Genomic DNA, 19,086 nt, shown 5'->3' with positions numbered 1-19,086 from the left:
TAAATTTGCCAATGCCGCATTTTCACTCGAACAACTGGACCATGGGAGTGCAGAGATCAAATCAGCACCTCTGGGTTGCAGCGTGGGTTATCTAGGACTCTTGGAGATCACGGAGTCGCTATCCTGTGCAACGCGAGACAGGTTCAGGTGGCCATCACCACCGCCGTCCAAGCCACGCCCCCCAGAGATTGTAGTCTTACAGGAATCTGGTCAGATCTTTACTGGGATGGGAAAAAAGGCCCAGCATCTACACTCAGTTTGATGGTAAAAAGTCTGGGCATAATAAACGATCACAAACTCTCCAGGAGACAGCAAATTAATAATGAAGTCTCAAAAAGAGTTTTTATTCTTCGAACAATAAAGACCTTTCTTCTGAGGCAATGAAATCAATCATGGCAGCAATGACTGGAGGAAGAATTGACTATGTAACAGTATTTATTTAGGACTGCCAGACTATGATTTAACATGTCTTCAAATACTTCAGAATGCTGCAGTGTGGATGGTGCTAAAGGTTTCCCACAGAATGCATACATTCCATTTGTTAAAATAACTCTACTGGCAGCCAAATAGCACAAAACATCCAATGTAAGGTCTGCTCCTTAGTCTTCAAGTCTATTCATGGCTTAGCCCAAGATTTTCTTATTCACGTAAACCTAGTTATACACCGGCCAGGGTTTTTACATCTGGCCACTGCCAATTGTTTAGTGATACCCAGGTACCAGAAACCTAGAGTAGGAGGTTGCAGGTTCTCAGTGTTAGCCTCCAAGAAGTTGAACTACATTCCAACAACTTTATTTATTTATTTATTTATGCGATTTGTAAAGCACGCAAACACCCGTGAGTGTCTCGGCCCTGGGGACAGCGAGCATGAACCAGATAGCAGAATAACTTATTGATTAAACAGCCATGTTTTTGTCATTTTTCTAAAAGCAAGTAAGGACTGGCTGGCTTTGATATCAATTGGGAGGGAGTTCCAAAGTTTCGCTGTGGCGACAATGAATCGCTTGTCACCCCATGATGCTGTTTTCGTATGAGTGACCTTTAGCAAGTTTGCTGTGGAAGAGCGTAAGGCCCGTTTTGGAATGTAAGCATTTAGGGCTTTGTTCAGAAACAATGGTCCAGAGTTACGTGAAGCTTTGTATGCAATACAAAGAGCTTTACATTTTATAAAGTTCTTTACAGGGAGCCAGTGATACTGTTGAAGTGTATGTGAGATGGATTTATATTTGAGAGTTCCTGATAGCATTCTGGCTGTTGAGTTTTGACCCACTTGGAGTTTATGAATGACTTTACTCTGAGCATTAATAAGGAGACCATTGCAATAGTCAATGGTAGACATAACTAGGGTGCTTACTAATGTCTTTCCAGCTCTGAGGGGTAAAAAAGGTAAAATCTTTTTTATCATTCGCAATTTATGGAATGATGATGAGACCACGGAATTAGCATGGGGAACGAAGGACAGCCTGTCGCCAAATATGACGCCCAAATTTCTGACCTTGGTACCTGGTATTGAAAGGCGACCCAAAGAAGATGGCCACCAGGAAGAAGACCAGTTGGGCAAAAGTTTGCCAAATATCATAACCTCTGTTTTCTCAGAGTTAAGTTTAAGGCAGTTGTTGGCCATCCAGCTACTGATGGCCAACATGCCTTTCTGGAAGTTAGCTGCTACTTCATCACCATCATTATGTACAGCAAGCACCAGTTGAGTGTCATCGCCATAAGATGTGAGGCCCATCCCGTGTGCTTTGATGACTTTCGCTAGGTCTGACACATAGATGTTAAATAGTGTCGGACTCAATGATGAACCTTGCGGAACACCACACGGGAGGGCCAGCTGAGAAGAGTTGAAGGTGCCAAGATTCACTGATCGCCTGCGATTTTTAAGAAAAGAGGTCAGCAGGGCTCTAGCTGTATGTTTGATGCCTATTTCTGTGACACGGTCTATCAAAATGGCATGATCGACCATGTCAAAAGCAGCTGAAAGATCCAGCAGTCTGAGGACAGAGGTCCCCCCCCCATGATCAAATGTAATCCTGATATCTTCTGATGCTTTAATAAGCACCGTCTCAGTTCCGTGGCCCTAACGGAAGCCGAATTGCGTATAATCCAGGAGATGGTGATTTTCAATATACTTGGATAACTGGATGTTAATCACTTTTTCGAAGAATTTTGCTGGGAAAGGCAAACTGGCTATGTGTCTATAATTCTTTGTATCGGGATCAAGATTGTGTTTTTTTAACAAAGGTTTAATTATTGTGTTTTCCAGAACTGAGGGTATACGCCCGATGTAAACATCGCGTTGCAAGTGTTGGATAGGATTGATGCAATAAGGTCGGCAACAGATTTTAGAATAGCTGGTGGACAGGGGTCGGTAGCAGAGTCGACTTAATGGTGGAGATTAAATGTAAGATCTGGTCGGGTGATATCTTATCAAATTGCAATAGAGAGGGAGAGGGTTCAGGTTCAGTACTGCCAAGGTTTGGGAGCTGATTATTCGTTTTGGGTTGAGAGGAAAAGTTAATGTACATGTCATTAACTTTTTCAAAAAAATAACTAGCAAGAGAGTCGCATAAGGCCTGTGAAGGGACATGGGTGGAAATCAATATCTGTTCCGATAATTTGGCTACAACTTGATATAGGTGTTTGTTTAAATCTTATGCAGATTCGATTTTTCCAATACAGTATTTGCTTGTCTCTGCACAATCAACAACTTGTATTTGGTGAGTGCGTCTTTATATTGAATTTTTTCATGGTTATTGTAGTTTTTTCGACAATGTCTCTCAAAATTTCTACACCGTTGCTTCTGTACTCTGAGGACTTCTGGAAACCAAGGAGCGGAAGGGGCTCTACGATTTTTAGAGATTGTTTTTTGTGGCACCAGAAGATTTAATGCTTTGTGCAGCCAGTTTGAATAGTTTGATGAGACAAAATTCGGGGCTGGGGATGCTTCTGGTTGAGTGGAGAGCAGATATGATTTAAGAAGCTGAAGATCTATACTCTTCCAGACTTTAATAGCTACAGGCATGTGTGAAACAACGCTGGGTGTTGGTTTCTTGTTGATTTGGATGTCAAATATGAGCGGGTAATGGTCTGTCCAGACCAAAGGGAGAATACTCTTTAAGAAAATAGATTGGCAGTTTGAAAATAGGCCATCTAAGGTATGACCAGCCAAGTGCGTAGGGTTGGATACCCGTTGCAAGAGACCTACTGCCCTTTAGTTCTGAGAGCAGCAAAATTGTGTCATTGTCAGAGTAGTTTTCAAGGTGAAAATTAAAATCACCAAGAAGGGTGAATGTAGGTTCGGCTGCTAAGGGCTCCAGCATGTTACTCAATGTAGAGAGAAACTCTACCCGGGAAACTGGAGGGTGATATAATAGGATTCCCTTAAAAATTTGAGAAGGGTTGAGCAAGATCGAAAAGTTCACAGCTTCACAGGTCTGAGAAGGAATAGCTTCCATACTAGCTGTGAATTTACTATGGTAAATTATCGCTAACCCACCTCTTTTTTTTGGGTCTATCTTGTTTAAAGGCTACATAACCCTCAGGGGTGGCAGCGCTAAGGTCAGTAATGTTTTCCTGTTCAGAATGAGAGGGAGGCACCCTAGAAGTGACATGATTAAGCTGTGCATCCATTTTAAAAGCACAGTTGGGGCAGGAAAAAGAAGGACGGCTTGGTAAAGAGTCTAACTTCATAAAGGCAGCAAGAGTGTACGTATGTATGTATGTAAATTGCCGGATGGAGGTTTTTTAGCTCAATACTGGAGTATAATGTTTTCTTTAGACCTGGTGAGGCAGAGCCAAGGGGGTGGCCCTAGGCCAGGTCCGGTCAGGCACAGACGGGTTTGCCTTTGGCGGGCCTTCGGCGCGCCGCCAGCGCGTCCACTGCGCGCGTCCACTGTGCGTGCGCTTAGGCATCGATCTAAATAGTAGTGGGGCGCGGGAGACTAGTGCGCTAACCACTACCTAAGTGCCTTACTAATCTGAGACTCCCAAGAGCCCTCCCCTCAACGGCACTTGCCTAGTCAGACCGGGGCAAAGGAGTAGACTGTTGCGGTAAGGTCAGAAAGTGCAAAAGTACAATTTTAATATTAAGATCAGCAGTTAAAATCCAGGTGAAAGATCAGCAAATGGTGGCAACAATAGTATTAAAAAAGTTTGTGCATTTACTAGAGCAACAGCACAGCTTGCAGCGTCACCTGCTATCAGGGTTCTGCCATGTCACATCTACTAGGGCAATAAGATCTCTGGAACCTTCCAGATGGATATTGAAAACATGGCTGTTTAATAAAGTCTTTGGTGTTGGAAGGCAGCAACTGACATCATAAAAGCAATGCTTCCCCAGGCCTTAGAGCCATAATACCTTTGGGTGAACGAGCGCTATAGTCTTCATAAAAATGCACCCCATCAGTCCAAGGGAAACTGTTATATTTGAATTAATTGGAAGGCATACTGGATAACAATACTCAGGAACTAGCAAGGGAAATATAGTGGACAGATTTATGTGAATACCAAGTCAGTGCTATACTTTGAATCTTATGTGATGGGTTGGTATCGTATATCTGACAAAGTTCTGGAAAATGTTTCCAGGTATCAATTTTCCTGGAAAAAAGCAGCCCACTTCATGTGTAGTTGGAATATCAGAAACATTATGTTTTCTGTAAGAAAGAACTGGTGTAAGGTATAACTACAGAAGAAGGAATGCACACTCATATTTCATCTTGTACAATGGAAATAGTAATAGCAAAAAATTGGAAATGAAGTGTGATTTCGCTACTACATACACAGTACAAGAAAATCTAGGATGGCATGGCAAGGCTATCTAGACATTTTACCAAAAGATAGATGACTTCCTGACAATTTGGCTACTGGTTCTGAACTATGTAACCAGAGAATGACAGCATTTGTTGGATTGACTGGAAAATAGATTAATGCCTGTTCAATTAATAATTCAGCCTGCCTGAAACAGGGGGGAAATATACTATACATTTCCTTTAATGGCTGAAATGTAGCAAATGAAATGGTGCAGGGCTAGAAAAAAGGAGAAGATAAACGTTAAAATATAATCTACAAGCTAGTAACGGTTTGACAGTGAGAGCACACTGTTGGGACTAAGCTAAAATTGAGTGTTTTATTAACTTAGGCTCAATGTTTACTTAGTGTAGAAATTGAATATTATTCCGTTTAACAATAATATCTTTTTGCAAAACCTTTCTGCTTCTAGAGTGTATGTTTTCCAGCCATGTTTCCAGAAAACACAATATCCAGGAGTATTAACAGGTAAGAGCCCTCTCAGATATATTAATTCTAGAAAACCCAACAGATATTCTGTAACCCAAGGCCAAATATGTGCTCTCCATGTGGACAAAAGGATCACCTTCAGGTATTGCGTTTGACCTCACTGCCACAGGTTCAAATAGCAAAAGGTCCCCTTAGTCTTTAATCCTTGTGATAAAAAGAGGACAGCTATGTTGGGCAAGAATAAACATCTGTTCTCGGTCAATAGCATCAAAGAACTACCCAAGGAGTGAACACTGCAGTCTAGAAACACACATGCATGTTACCTTCATTTGAACACTGAACAAGTAAGTAGCTTATCCAGAATTCCTTTGTGTAATAACTCTTCCTTTATTATGTGCAGAAATATTAAACAGTACATAATATATCATTGATAGTGCCTCTTTATCCCGAGAGATGGCGACATCTTTACATTTTACCATTCCCTTCCTTTCGCATCCATGGGCTCTGAAATTAAGACCCATTTCAGATTCTGGACCTATGAGGTCCATGGAGGCAGAAACAAATAATGTAATTGTGTGGCCAAGTACCTCAAAAAAACCAAATAAAATAAAGGAATTGTTGCCTTGAGAGAGAAAAGTAACAAACTTGTCTTGAAGGACATGAGATTGTTCAGATGTTCTTCAACTATAACAAGATGTTATACATCACACAACAAGAAGCCTCAAGCAAGACATCAAGAACTATCTCCTAAAGCTTATGCAAAAAATCTCTGAACTGAAGTTGAGCAAAGATCTTGCCACATTCATAAGGCAAGAAAAAATCAAAATCGCAATAGTGGGCATGAAAAAGTAAGACAACAGGATTAGATAGTCTTCTGATTGAGTTTTATGTAATTTAACAGTCAATCATGAGCGGGATGATGGACAAATTCTTTGGAATCATCAGTTGAGAAGGCTCAACAACCACTTTATCAGAAATTACTATAAGTATGATAGAGTCAAGAATAAAGTCAAGAATTGTGATACTTAATGAGTGACAATATAATAATCCAGTTCAGCCAAAGGATGTTGTATGAAGAGACTACTTTGATTATCAGAGTGTCCTTCTTTAATGCAGCGAACATAGTGTTAGAGCTTAAATATTTTAAGGTCACATCCGGTAAGGTGTAATCGACAGTGGTAGATTTTATAAAAATGTTGAAGGAAGGAGAACACCTCTAAACCACTTACTGAGAGAACGGTTTGAGGTGTATTTCTATCATTATCTGCTTTTTGCTCAATAATTGTAAGGTGTTCACATGCTAAAAGAGATGTGTCAGATAGCATCATCTCATCCTGCTTTAGTAGTGACACACTTACAGGTTTTAAAAGGAAAGAAATTGTCAATCTGTTTCGATTTGGGAAACACCAAAGCATGCCCAACATTTGACCTATTTCACTTGTCAAACAGTTTCATATGTTCTGGGTGGTAGTTATTCATTTCATTATTATTTCTTAAGACAATCCTTCTAAGCTGCTATACAGAGATTTGTAAGATAAGCTTAAAATGATTAAAGCAGACCAAACAAATGCTAAGAAAGAAAGCTATTGCAGTTTTAGCAGATACCCAAAACTACAGGTAGCCTTCTTCAAAATGGGTTACTATGATGAGGTATGGAGCACTCCCAATGAGGCCACAAAAATGTGAGCGAAAGAAGGATGGGCAATGCGATGTGGAAGATGAGAGAGAGAAAGTTAAGATGGGTGTGCTTGAGCAGAACCATTGACGTCCATGTTCATCACCTTGCAAGGATCATTTTGAAGGGGGGCTTGAGAAATTGGCAAGGGAGGTAGAAAGAGAAGGTGAGTCCCTAGTAAAATGAGTGGGTCTCACACATTTCTGTGTGTCTGCATTACAACTCAGATCTGTGCAGCAGAGAATGATTAACGGAGCAGGGCGGGAAATGTTTGATGACTGAATCAGTCAGTTATCACAGATGGGGATAGTAATTAAGGATGCAATCCCGTTATAGAGGAAAAGGGTGTTTTTTCTTAGATCGGACCAAGATGAAGAAAACATGAACTGGGCAAGTGCTTTGGAACAAGGTAAGGTTCCATGCCTAAATGTTCTAAATGTTCCCCATTAAAAACTTCTCAAACTGGAGAGTTTGACGATAGAAGGGGTATATTTCAGCTCCAGTGGGAAGGAATTCCACATTCTCAAAACACTCTCAGGGGACTCCATTTGGATTTTAACCTTTTGAATTACAGGCCTTAAGGTAAAGCTCATCTTCACTGGGTATGTCTCATGCATCTCCAGGTTAGGAAAGGTTGTCTGTCTGATACCTTGAGATATTTAGGTGGAAAACATCTATGGAAGGCAAACCATTTTGAAAATTCAGCAAACTTTAATAGTGAGCCAGTGTTCAGTGATCAGAACTGACAAGATCAGTGAAAACACTGCGTGCATGGGATCCGCAGGGCTGCATTATGTGGTTTTGCTTCTGTGATGCCACACAATTGACAGAGGAGCTCCAGCCCCAAAAGTCTGATGCTAAAAGTCAGCATGTACTCAGAGGTGGAGCTTCAAGGGGGGTGTTACACACCCCTAATAAATGTATTATCTGGTAAATTATTGGGTCCTGGTGCTTGCAGCGGGTATGGTAAGATCTCAATTTTCACTTGGGATTTTAGCATGCACTCTCTCTTGCTCTCTCTCCGCTTCTTCAAGAATGTTGGTAATTTAACAAAGTATTGTGTTTCCTCCCACTTACCACCCTAACAAGCTGCACTCCTCTTCTTTTCCCACTGCCCCATAGGCTACCCACTTGACTTGCTTCGTAAGATAATGTATTTTAATAGGATACGCCAGCATGATTGTTGAAAAATCTGAAGCTCACCTCTTAAACCTTACTGACCAAGATATGCCCCTGCATATGCTGCCTCCTATAGGAAGCATGTTCCTGATGTATCACACAATAAAGGTAGGTACATTTAGATTTTTCCATGGCTGGGCAGTGTGCTAGAACTGTGCGTCTTAGTAGAACCACCAGCATCCAGTAGGTAGGAAGGACCTGTACCCTCTTGTGTGAAGAGCCCCCCCACTCACATGTTCATTTACAGATCTCACCATAGGCTTTGAACGGAGTGATGACCCAAAGGCGGCTTCCAGCACTGAACACATTCCAAAACGTCAGGATGTTTGGATGCCGGAAAAACTGTGTTAGGATTACCTCATTCTGCAAAGCAAAATGGAAAGAAAACAAAAAATCAACTCATGAAGAAAGATTCTCAGGGCCATTTTAATAAACAAAATTACATATTTAGCCAACATTCTGTGCCCCAAACACCTAATGTGGGCCTGCTGGAAGGTCATCCATCACTATTAGCAATAAATAAATAAATCTGGCCAATGAGATAAACTCTTGTTGCTAAGATTTAGAAACTTGTTGCACAAAATCGTTTCAACATGTTACAATAAGCACTGCCCTTCAAATATACGCAGATCGGTGATGCAGGAAGATGATGTCACTGAGATACCATCTATTTCTGAGGTAATATTGATGTGTGCCGCAGCAGGCTGGGCTTCTTAGTGCAAGGTCAAGCAAAGAGTAAAAGCAACAAAACTGATCTATTACCACGAAAACATTCAGGTTTTAATAATTTTTCAGTAGGCCAAGTATGTAGTGATAGCTTGAACATACACTGAAAGAAATGCAAACGTGTAGGATTGAGCAAAGAGTAGGCTTAGACATCTGCTCTCTTTCTTGAAATAAGGTCATTTTAGAAGTAGGCTATTACTGGACTAAAGCTCGCTCCCCTAATCACACTGTCTGTGTTTACTTGTGGAGAAAGGTGGCCTTAGACAGCAGGCTACATGAGCTACACACAGTGCTTTAAATTGAATGCATTCTTCTACTGGAAGCCAAAAGAAAGTAAGGGAACAGATCATCCATACAACCAGTTGTATTTATTTACTGACTTTGTATAATGCTATTGCAACTGGACAGGAGCCTCAGAACTCAAGGAAAAAGAAGACAGGTAAAGAGGGGGCGCAAACATCAGAAGAATTCAAATGAGTCCAAACCAAAGTCTTAGCAAAAGAGGAGGGTCTGTAAGTCTTTCAATAGTTTCTTTAATGAGTCCAAACAAGGGGCAATACCACTGTAAAAAAAAAACAAATGAATGATCCGTGGATATAAGAATGGGAAGGATTTATTTCAATCAATGTCCAGCTGAAACAAGCATTGTGATACAACTGTATTCAGTTTAGATTTTATAGATGAAATTATACATAGACTCACAAAAGTTAAAAGGATGTGTACTAGATTCACAGACAACCGATAATATTTGCCAGACTCCTACTGTCTGCTGGTATTCCTGGCTGCAACAACACATTCAATGTTATTTTTTTAATCTCAAATCACAGCCATCCACAATTTAAACAATGCAGTATTCATTCAAACATCCACACTTTTTCTTGTTGGTCATTATGACTCTAACGAAACAGAGTGAGTGTTTTGCTCAATAAGCATCAGGCCAAGGCCCTATGCGCCCACCTGCAGTATGCTGAGATGTTCGTCGGAGCAGTTTTCCAGATCTGTAAGCCTGGCTGTTACCATTCTTCCAGTGGGTGTGTGGCGTGCGAGGTAAACTGAAGTTAAATTGTTGAATCCTTTTCCTATAATTAGAAATACGATTAGATGCTGTATTTTGTTTAAATAACTATTCCACATGAAGGAAAAGTTTGTAGCCTATCTATGACCAGCTCCTGATCTCCGCTATGAAAGAGCTGTAGACAAAATGGAGAATCAGGGGAAATGCACTTGGTCTATTTTACCTGATCAAGATTTTCAATCTTTGTGTTTTCCGTAGACATACGTATGTTTATGAATGTCGTTCAAATTCCAAAAAGCATGCCGTTCACATTTCACTTGATTGTATAACGATCTGTGTATACTTCTAATGCACCTGAAAGTTTAAAAGTAATGTGTCCCAATGCATTTCGGGTCACTTAAACCAGAGAGAACCATTTGGTCCCTCACCAGAAGATTCTAGATGCAAGTTAAACGTTCACATCGTCCCCTGATGAAGGGTCACAGTGACCTGGAGTGCATTGGGATGCATTACTTTTGAAAATTCAAATGTATTGGAAATATACACAGGTCACTATAAAATAAAATATGAACTCAATTTGTTTGGGTTAAATATTTCAATATGAATATGCGTAAATTTACAACAAGTTGCTCACTGAGTAAAACTGATATAAACCTGCTTCTCAACACATGTTTTGGAATTTGAACAACATGAATGTACATCTGTGTGTGAATTTAAAGCATCAAGATTATTTATTAATGATTTTGGTAATAAATTTGGTAGTTGGCTTATTCTTATACTAACCTGCACTAACCGCTCAAAAGCTCCTCCTGAATGCGCACTTTGGGACTGGTGGAAGAGGTGTGGCGCAGCGGCTAGGGTGCCTGACTACGGACTACGGGGTTCACGGTTCGATCCCGGTGCCGGCAGCAGGTTAGCCCAGCTCCATGTGACTCTGGGCAATAGCTTGCTTAATCTTCCCGACAGCCCCCAGCACCGGGACACCACTTCGGAGGTAGCTGTGCGATTTACAAATACTTGTATTTCATGTCAATACAACCAGCGATTTTACAGAGATAGTAGTGTTTGCTAGACAGAAAGCACACCAAGACAACAGGTCTTATATTGAAAAAATGGCATATACTTGCAACATAACTTGAGTGCATCTCAGGAACTTCTCATTTCTTCGAGTACACAGCAGGCATGTTTAGAACGAAATAAGGCTTACTCAAAGTGGCACTTAAGTGGGTTTATCTGCAGATTTAGTTCAATGATTGTTACCAGAATACAGTTTTATTTCATTCTGTATCATGGAGCAGAAACTGGGATATAACATGTACTAACGTTTTGCCAACTAAGAGTGTGTATTCCCAAACTCCCCAGACAAACCATGCTTTAGGACATCCCCTTCCAACCCTTGAGTGGGATTAACGGATAGTGGAGAAATCTGCATTCGTAAAACCATTTACCCCCGATAGGAATCCCTTTGTGAATATCTGGCAACCATAAATAAGCTACATTTGGTCACAAACGTATTATTATGAACTAATTTACCTTTGTGTATAGACCCCAATGGAAATAGTCATGGAATAGTTGACTGCAGTGGTGACTTTCATGAAAAAGAAATACTGACCATTGCACTCTAGCACCTCTAGCAAACAAAACGCACTGAAGGGCGTCTTGGTTGCTAAATAGAAGAGGACTATTACCCAGCTCACTGGAACTTAATTTATTGACTATGGAAGGATAAAGGTGGAGTCAAAGCATCAAACCTTTGGGCTGCAGGTTTTACAGAGATCTCTATACTCAGGAGATACTTCAGATCATGTGCAAGATCATCTAAAAAGATGATGAGTTTGGAATATGGTACAGAACATTGTCCAACAACATACTGTAATGTATAATTACTGCAACATTAATTTCCTGTGAACAACCTGTTTCAATAATTAGAACGAGAAGAGAGAGACTTTAAAATCTAAATGTACTCAGGCATGGCATGACACATCTTTAAGTCGTGAGGAAATATTTTTCCATGTATTATTTCTTAAAAGCAGAATTTTGTACATGCTTTTGGCTTTCTAATTCTCACTGTTAAGGAGGCTTGGTTGAATCGCTCATGTGTGCCACAATACCACACATTAGGATGCATGTTGAGGCATTCTCTTGTTTTTATGATCAATTTTAATGTTGTCACAGTAATGTACCAATAATAGTGCAACAGCACAGGGAATTTGTTTGACTCTATAATAACAGAGCATGCCTCTTCAGCAAGATCTTGAAATGTGATGCGCAGCACTCACATTTCATATCCACAGTATGGTATAACGCTAATCATTTTCATAAATCTATCTTCAGTGTCAACAGGAAATCCACTGTTACCTAATTCCACCTGGAGCTGGTAGTGTGAAGCATTGCAGGACAAAGTAGGCCTTGCTTCCCCTCTGTGTGTGGGGGGAGCCCACTGCGGCGGCAGCTCTTCGACCTGGAAGGAAAGTAACAGTAATCTTGTTGTAAAATCAATAGTAAAACACCATCCTTGTTTAACACATCTATTGATTTGAATATAAGAGTGAACTAATGCACCACACAGAATGAAAGGACTCTGGACCTAACCATACAGGAATCTTGGTATAAATATAGTAGTGTCCCTTTTATTCTTATGTTTGAGTGTAAGTTGGAGAATTCCATGAATAAACTTCGAGATTCTAACTTGTGAACAAAAAACACCCTCTCAGTCTGCAATAAATACAAACAAATAGCGAACTAAACAAGCAATTTATTTGGCTAGCTTATTTTTCTCTGTATACACATACATATATTTCACCTCTTACTGGCTTAGATGCAACACTAATAGCAGCTAATTGGTGTCATTGTGCCTCTCATGTAAGAAGTACAGGTAGAAAGCAGTAGATGATGCACGCAGTTTATGCAATAAGCAGACTTGTGGTTCAAGGGGAACCTCTCTGGTGTCGGGTTTTTGCTTTCTGTTGTCCAGACTGCAGATTTCCTGAGCGCAGCAATCATTTTGTTGTCCTATGATGGTCCAGAGAGTTGGTTGATCGCTTTAAGTTTGTGAATAAGTTAAAAGGAAATATCAAGTGAGATTGGGGGCACTGTAAGCAGGGTTGCAGGGATATCTACATGTTGAGGGCGCATTGCCGATAGTATGAGGTGGGCAAAGGGGTTCAAGTGAACATGGAGATAAAAATGAATCTTTGTTACTAATACCCAAACAATATTTGAACTGTCACTCGGATGGAAACATAGGACACCACACTTGTTCATATGATAGTTAAAATCCTGATCTCAACTCTGTAAAATGAAACAGAATTTCTTCCATACCAGGTACTGTTGAATGCTCGCTTCCGAGTGGCTTTCCAAAGTTATGGAGTCGACTGAAGTCTGCCTGAAACATGAACAATCCTGCATATAATTTGAAAAAGATAAAAATAATGTAAATATATTTACCTTCATGACATAGCCAATATCTATGAATCGGTGTATACAAATATGTATGCTAAATAGCAAATGCCAGAAGCTTTGTAGTTATGGTTAAATCAGTTTCCATTGAAAATACATATTTTTTTCATAATAGTTTTTGATGTTGTTCGATGAATCAGCACAAAACATTCCAATAAAACTTTTCACCTACTTTGGGTTTGGTATGGCAGGACTTGTGAATATCTGTCAACCAGAGGCATAACATTTACATTTCCCAATTTAACTCCCATAGGATTCTTTGCTTTTCGATTCAGAATATATGGCTGAACAGAATCACACCAAACTTGGCATAAGAGTTGATATTCACTCAGGGAAGTGTCTTTGCTTGGTCTGGTGTACATTTATTCAGTAGTTTTTAAGAAAGTAGCTATTAAAAAACGGTGTTTTTTCTCCCATTGGCCATTTTAGGACTGTAAACTCAAAACTCTCTGCTGGCTGTAACTCCATGAAAAGCAATGAGGCCGCCATTCTAGAATGCGGGGACATGGGTACTCTGAAAAAAAGTTGAAAGTAGCTATAAAGGGGTCGGGAGAGCATCTCCACCCACCTTGGCTCAGCTGAAGAATCTGTGATGAGTGTACTAAACACAGATTTTTCGGTGGGATTCACGGACCCCCGGGCGGATTACAAGGAAGAAGTGTAGTAATAAACCCGGATTCACCTGCAAACACTCAACAATGTTAATGACTAGCATATTACACTTTGCTTTGTGCATATATATACTATACTGTACACCACATATGCAGATGTGCCTGGTATGTAATACTTTTTGTTAACACTGTTGAGCGTGGGCAGGGCCCATGACTCATGAAAGGTGAAGCACCGAATAGGTCATAAAGTCCCTCCCCTCCCTCATCTCTACATGCACACACTGGTACGCAACAATACAGTATCAGCCCAAATACTCAACACTTCTAACAGCGCATATCCTAATATTCCAGCACCCAGGAAAACCCTACCAAGTCACTACTATGTCTCTTTGAAGAGGGCAGAGATGGCATGGATCCTCCTGAGAAACCCCCTCTATACAGAATGCATTCAACAGTAAAACCTACAATTACAAAAACCTTCTACTTCACTCATGCCTTGCCTCCTACTTAAGCTCTATGCTCACCAATGCCTGGTCAGTATCCAAAAGACAAGAAAACATCTATTGCCCGCTATTTGCCAAAAACAGATCTCTTTTTCATCACAGACACTTTTCTGGGAGATGACATGCCTTTTTATTACTGTAGCAGGCAATTTCAAAAGGATACTAATTCTTCATGCAGACTGCCAAGACAAACAAGCATTTGCGTAGCCAATAGGTCTCACCTTTGGGACCTTATAAGTGTTTGGCCATGCAGCAGTTGATGTTGTTGAACCAAGGATATTGTGCTGAATAACTAAAAACTTATAAGGTCCAAAGGCGAGACCTATCGGCTATGTCAATCCATCCCGAACTGCCAAGCCAGGACCTTTCCTGGACTGGACACAAGCATCCTGGGACCGGTTTCGGGGTAACACCACTCACCAGCCAGGCTAACTTGAATCCATGGCGCAGGGAACAAGGTAATTTAGAGCAGCCCAATATCGATGGAGTATAAGCCCATTCAAAGTACCCTCTTAATTGTGACACAGACATATGCCTGCTTGGAAAAAGTCATAATGGTCAAAGCAAAACAAAAATAAATCAGAAGAAATGGGGGGCTAATTCCATGGTTACTACATATTCTAGATAATGTTTAGGGTTTGTGCAAAGCACACGTTCATTAGTCTTTGTTATGTAAAGCTGAATACCAAAAGTTCTAAGCACTGTAAATAACAGATTTCACCATTACCCAAAGAGTATCGCGATGAATCAACCTCAGGATGATGACAGACTGGTATGGTCCCCGCTGAGGCTTGAACTCGTGGACTGCAGATCACACCAGACACCAATAGCAAGTTCTTGCCAGCTATAGAGATTAAGTGTGTGCAGAGGGCAATGAGCTGGCATTAAAGATGGCGTGTAGAGTACTTTGATTCTGCTGTGCTATTTAGGGCTCATGACACTTCCAGCTATGCAGGTTTTGACAGTGAGAAGGAGGGCACTGAAATGCAGCCTGTCAGTGGGAGCTGGGAGGGGGACATTAAAGATCAGGAGGAAGGGTCCAAGTGAACAGTCGCATGTTTAGGGACGCTACAGATCACTGTTTTTCTGTGTTAGAGACGGAATAAACCAAACATTAAGGAGGCAGGTTAAAGGCAGCTAACAGGTATTATATGGCCAGATTATGTGGCATAGCTAATTAAATTACGCAGCACAGAAAACTATATTATGGAGCAGAATGCACCATATTATGTGATATTTCGATGCATTGTCATTTAAACACATTTTAATAAAGTGTCGCAAACATTTAATCACATTAAGCAATCAGAAGGTAACTGCTTGGCAGTGAATGCATGCAACTAGCCAGCCACTGTGCAACACCGCGTCAAGCACTTTAAAAAATTCCTTTCGAGCCATATTAAGTAGATATTGAAATCTGCATATTATGAGACCAGCTGTGGATATGTGGCAAGTGCGTTAAATACATAATTATATGGAAAAGGGTGCAGCATTGCTTACTTCCACTGGCGCTGGTGAAAGGCTCCAGACACTAGAGAAACAAAAAGTAGGACTCGCGCACCTTTGGAATCAGATGCAGCGGTTTATCGGAGAGGATTTAGTGGGGTGTCCATGTTCTCCTTGCAGAGGAGAAGAAGCAAACTTGCAACTAGCTCACAGAGTCACCATAGTGCAAACTGCTTTTTCAAGGATTCTGATGCACAATGGCCTGGCTGAGATGGGTTAGCAAATTGGCACGGAGTGATGAGAAAGATTGAAGAAGACTTTGCAGAAATAGACGAGGAAGGGTAAAAAGGCTGATGTGTTACAAAGAAGAAAGATAAACCGTAACAGCTGTGAAATAAAGGTACCCATACATTCACGACTGCACAAACCATGACAAAAGATAGAGTATAACAGGTCGCTTACAGGACTGAAACGGAGAGATCTCACATTTACCGTAGGGAAGATGCTGAAATAAGTGAAAGGGAATTATAGAGAACACAGGAAGATGCACAAACAAATACGCATTCAAGCAGAGAATAGCTGAATTTGTACCAAATGAAATAAACCGAATGTTGTGTTGGTCAACAACACAACTCCCATCGGAAGAGAGAGTTAAAACTCATAGTTGTTCTTGTGCCACATTTTGAGTTTTACAATGTCAACATTAATTGCTGAACAGGCGAAAGGGAAGAAGATTTTAGGTTCCTCAAGTTTAAGTGTTGCATTTGCATGAAAAATAATGACAACACGGGGGTGGGGATGGAATGGGGAGGTTAGCGCTGCTAACATTTCACTTTTGAACACTAAAGCACCTATTCCGTTTGGGAGACAGTAAAGGTCTACAATACATTTAAAAACAAATACCATTTAAATCCGGTTTTAGCTATTTGATCTAGCACACACCTGCTTCCGAGGAACAACTTGTAACGCTAACAGTAACGTCTGATTTATAGCGTCTAGAAACGGCAGGGGTGCAGGATCAATCGCTAAGTAGAGGTAAGTCACTTTACGTGTTGCAGCGGTTTTACACGTGCCCTGGTGGGTTGGACGGTGGCGTTAACTGGAATGACTATGCCTGTATTTCGGATCCGATTTGCCAGCAAACAGAATGTAGATTGTGTGAAGTGGTGCGCCTGCGAGAGAGAGGGGGAGCAGGAGGTGAGCTTGGGAGTGGTGCATGCAGGTGTGCGCAGTCTGCTCATTTTCAAGCACTGCACTGTTTTTTACGCACCGTTGCTCGCTCCTGCCATGTGGATGCTGCCACAAGCATGAGTGTGTGCTAAAACTGAGTAGAGCGACGGCTAAAGGCCCTCGTATGCAGCGCAAGCGCACTGAATAGGCGTGACCTAAAAAGGAGGAGGTCTTGCAGTGATATTCAAGAAAGACGTACCCATCACCAAAATGTAAGTAATACATATAGGATGAGAGTCTCCACTACTACTATACAAACCTCCAAAGAATGGAACAGTCACAGATGACTTTTAAAACCTTACTATTAAATACTCTAACTTAATGTGTCCACACTGACCTAAAAATGTGGCTTGTTTACCAAAAATTAATACCATCACATCTGGATTAACAGTCCTCAATCTCTTCCAAATCACATCTGGACCAACCCACACAGTTGGACAGACAACGGACACTGTCTTCTGAAATGTGGAGCTCACAAACATCACAGAAATTGCTACAGTTCATGGTGCAACCATTTCCTCATCGAAATGAATGATAACATTCAAATAAAACTGCAATACAATCTTACTCTCTGTCATGACAACATACAATGGAAAAATTAATTATGGAGGAATATGAGACCAGCCTTACAAATAACATACAGAAGATGAATCAGATTACCTCAATAGAGAAGCTACAAGACTGGATGAACACTTACATTTTTCCTGGCTTCAACCAAGTTATCGCATGAAAACTTCAAGAGAACAAAAACAGAAACAGAAAAATCTTTGGATGAATGAAGATATAAAAAAAAGCTAAAAACACCAATATGTACCCATCAACAATCATGGTACAAATCCAATTGACTGAACAAAACAAAACACACCTGCAAAGACACGAAAGGATGTACTAATCTTGAAACAAAAATGAAAAGAAGGCCTGCTACTGAAACAGACTTTCCACAAACAAATATCCATTTAAAGAACTACACAATATTCTATGGGAATTTTCCAATCCTGATTTCAAACCGTCATCAACCCCTCAAATGTAGATCTTCTGGAACTAAAAGCTCTTTTCATCTCTAAAGTGAAACCTCTAGATGAATGCCTATGAAATAAAGGGGGGAAACATGCACTGGAATGGGCATGTTATGACTAAAACCACAATTATAATTCACATTACAAAAGCAACGCTGTTGCCCTTTCCTTAATGAAAAGATCCAATTACAAATATCGAGAATCATCTTGCAGATCAGATTATATATATCACATTACCCATACCACAGAAATGGCCATGAACACAGTATCATTTTTTGGTTTTAGTATATGTTGTGGTTTACATATATTTTGCTTTTAGGTGTTGCTATTTATTGGAATAAATATTGTGAGCTTATAAGCATTGCTTCTGGTGTACAGGTTATGGTTTACATGCCTGGTGTATAAAATTTGGATTGCGGTCCTAAATATAAGTTGCAAATTTCACTGGTTTTAGGTTTTATTTCGTAACTATAGCTGTACTCTGAAAAGAAGGTTAACTTCACTTTAACCTTGTTTTTTCAGTGATTTAAAAAAATCATATACCACATTCCTATGTCCAACCTGTGCATGGTCTTCGGCCATGAACAGTGGGGGTTGGCCACAGGAGCTGGCCTGTGACCAAGCCCTATACTCCCAACCATCTGGAGGTGGACAACTCAAAGCTCACGGTCTTCGGTTGTGCACAGCATGTATGGAGTGCAGCGTTGGCCTTCACTCAGACCCAGCACACAACCCTCCTCAGGAACCAAGCTCCTCTGCACACATACTGCTGTCATGCAGAGTGGCGACTGACGCCAAGCGGCTGCAACAGAGGCTGTTTTCCGGGATTGGAGTACGCCAGGCCCTGCTCCCAGCCCACTGCATTGGTCAAAAACAGCACTGGTGCACTGAACAATTTTGTCACATTCCATTTTATAGCACTTGTGAATTCTATGCTAAATTTGTGACCATAGGGTGCTAGATTCGCAAATCCTGCAATACAAATCTTTAT

The 19,086-nt window shown here is 40.6% G+C and overlaps 1 protein-coding gene across 1 annotated transcript in view; it reads right to left on the bottom strand.

Annotated features, from left to right (window-relative positions):
• The window catches only part of STRADB (STE20 related adaptor beta), a 212,499-nt gene that overhangs the window by 63,596 nt on the left and 129,817 nt on the right, over nucleotides 1–19,086 (bottom strand). Inside the window, exons 3-6 of the mRNA XM_086955255.1 lie at nucleotides 13,155–13,235; nucleotides 12,192–12,294; nucleotides 9,776–9,897; nucleotides 8,347–8,455 (exon numbers count right to left, since the gene is read on the bottom strand). Of these exons, the coding sequence (XP_086811381.1) occupies nucleotides 8,347–8,455; nucleotides 9,776–9,897; nucleotides 12,192–12,294; nucleotides 13,155–13,235 (415 nt within the window). The remainder of the gene's footprint in view (nucleotides 1–8,346; nucleotides 8,456–9,775; nucleotides 9,898–12,191; nucleotides 12,295–13,154; nucleotides 13,236–19,086) is intronic.

Source organism: Lissotriton vulgaris, chromosome 2_1 (genome assembly GCF_964263255.1).
Source record: "Lissotriton vulgaris chromosome 2_1, aLisVul1.2, whole genome shotgun sequence".
In the NCBI taxonomy this organism is placed as follows: Eukaryota; Metazoa; Chordata; class Amphibia; order Caudata; family Salamandridae; genus Lissotriton; species Lissotriton vulgaris.
The sequence above is the reverse complement of the archived record's forward strand: the minus strand, read 5'-3'. Positions and strand labels throughout refer to the sequence as shown.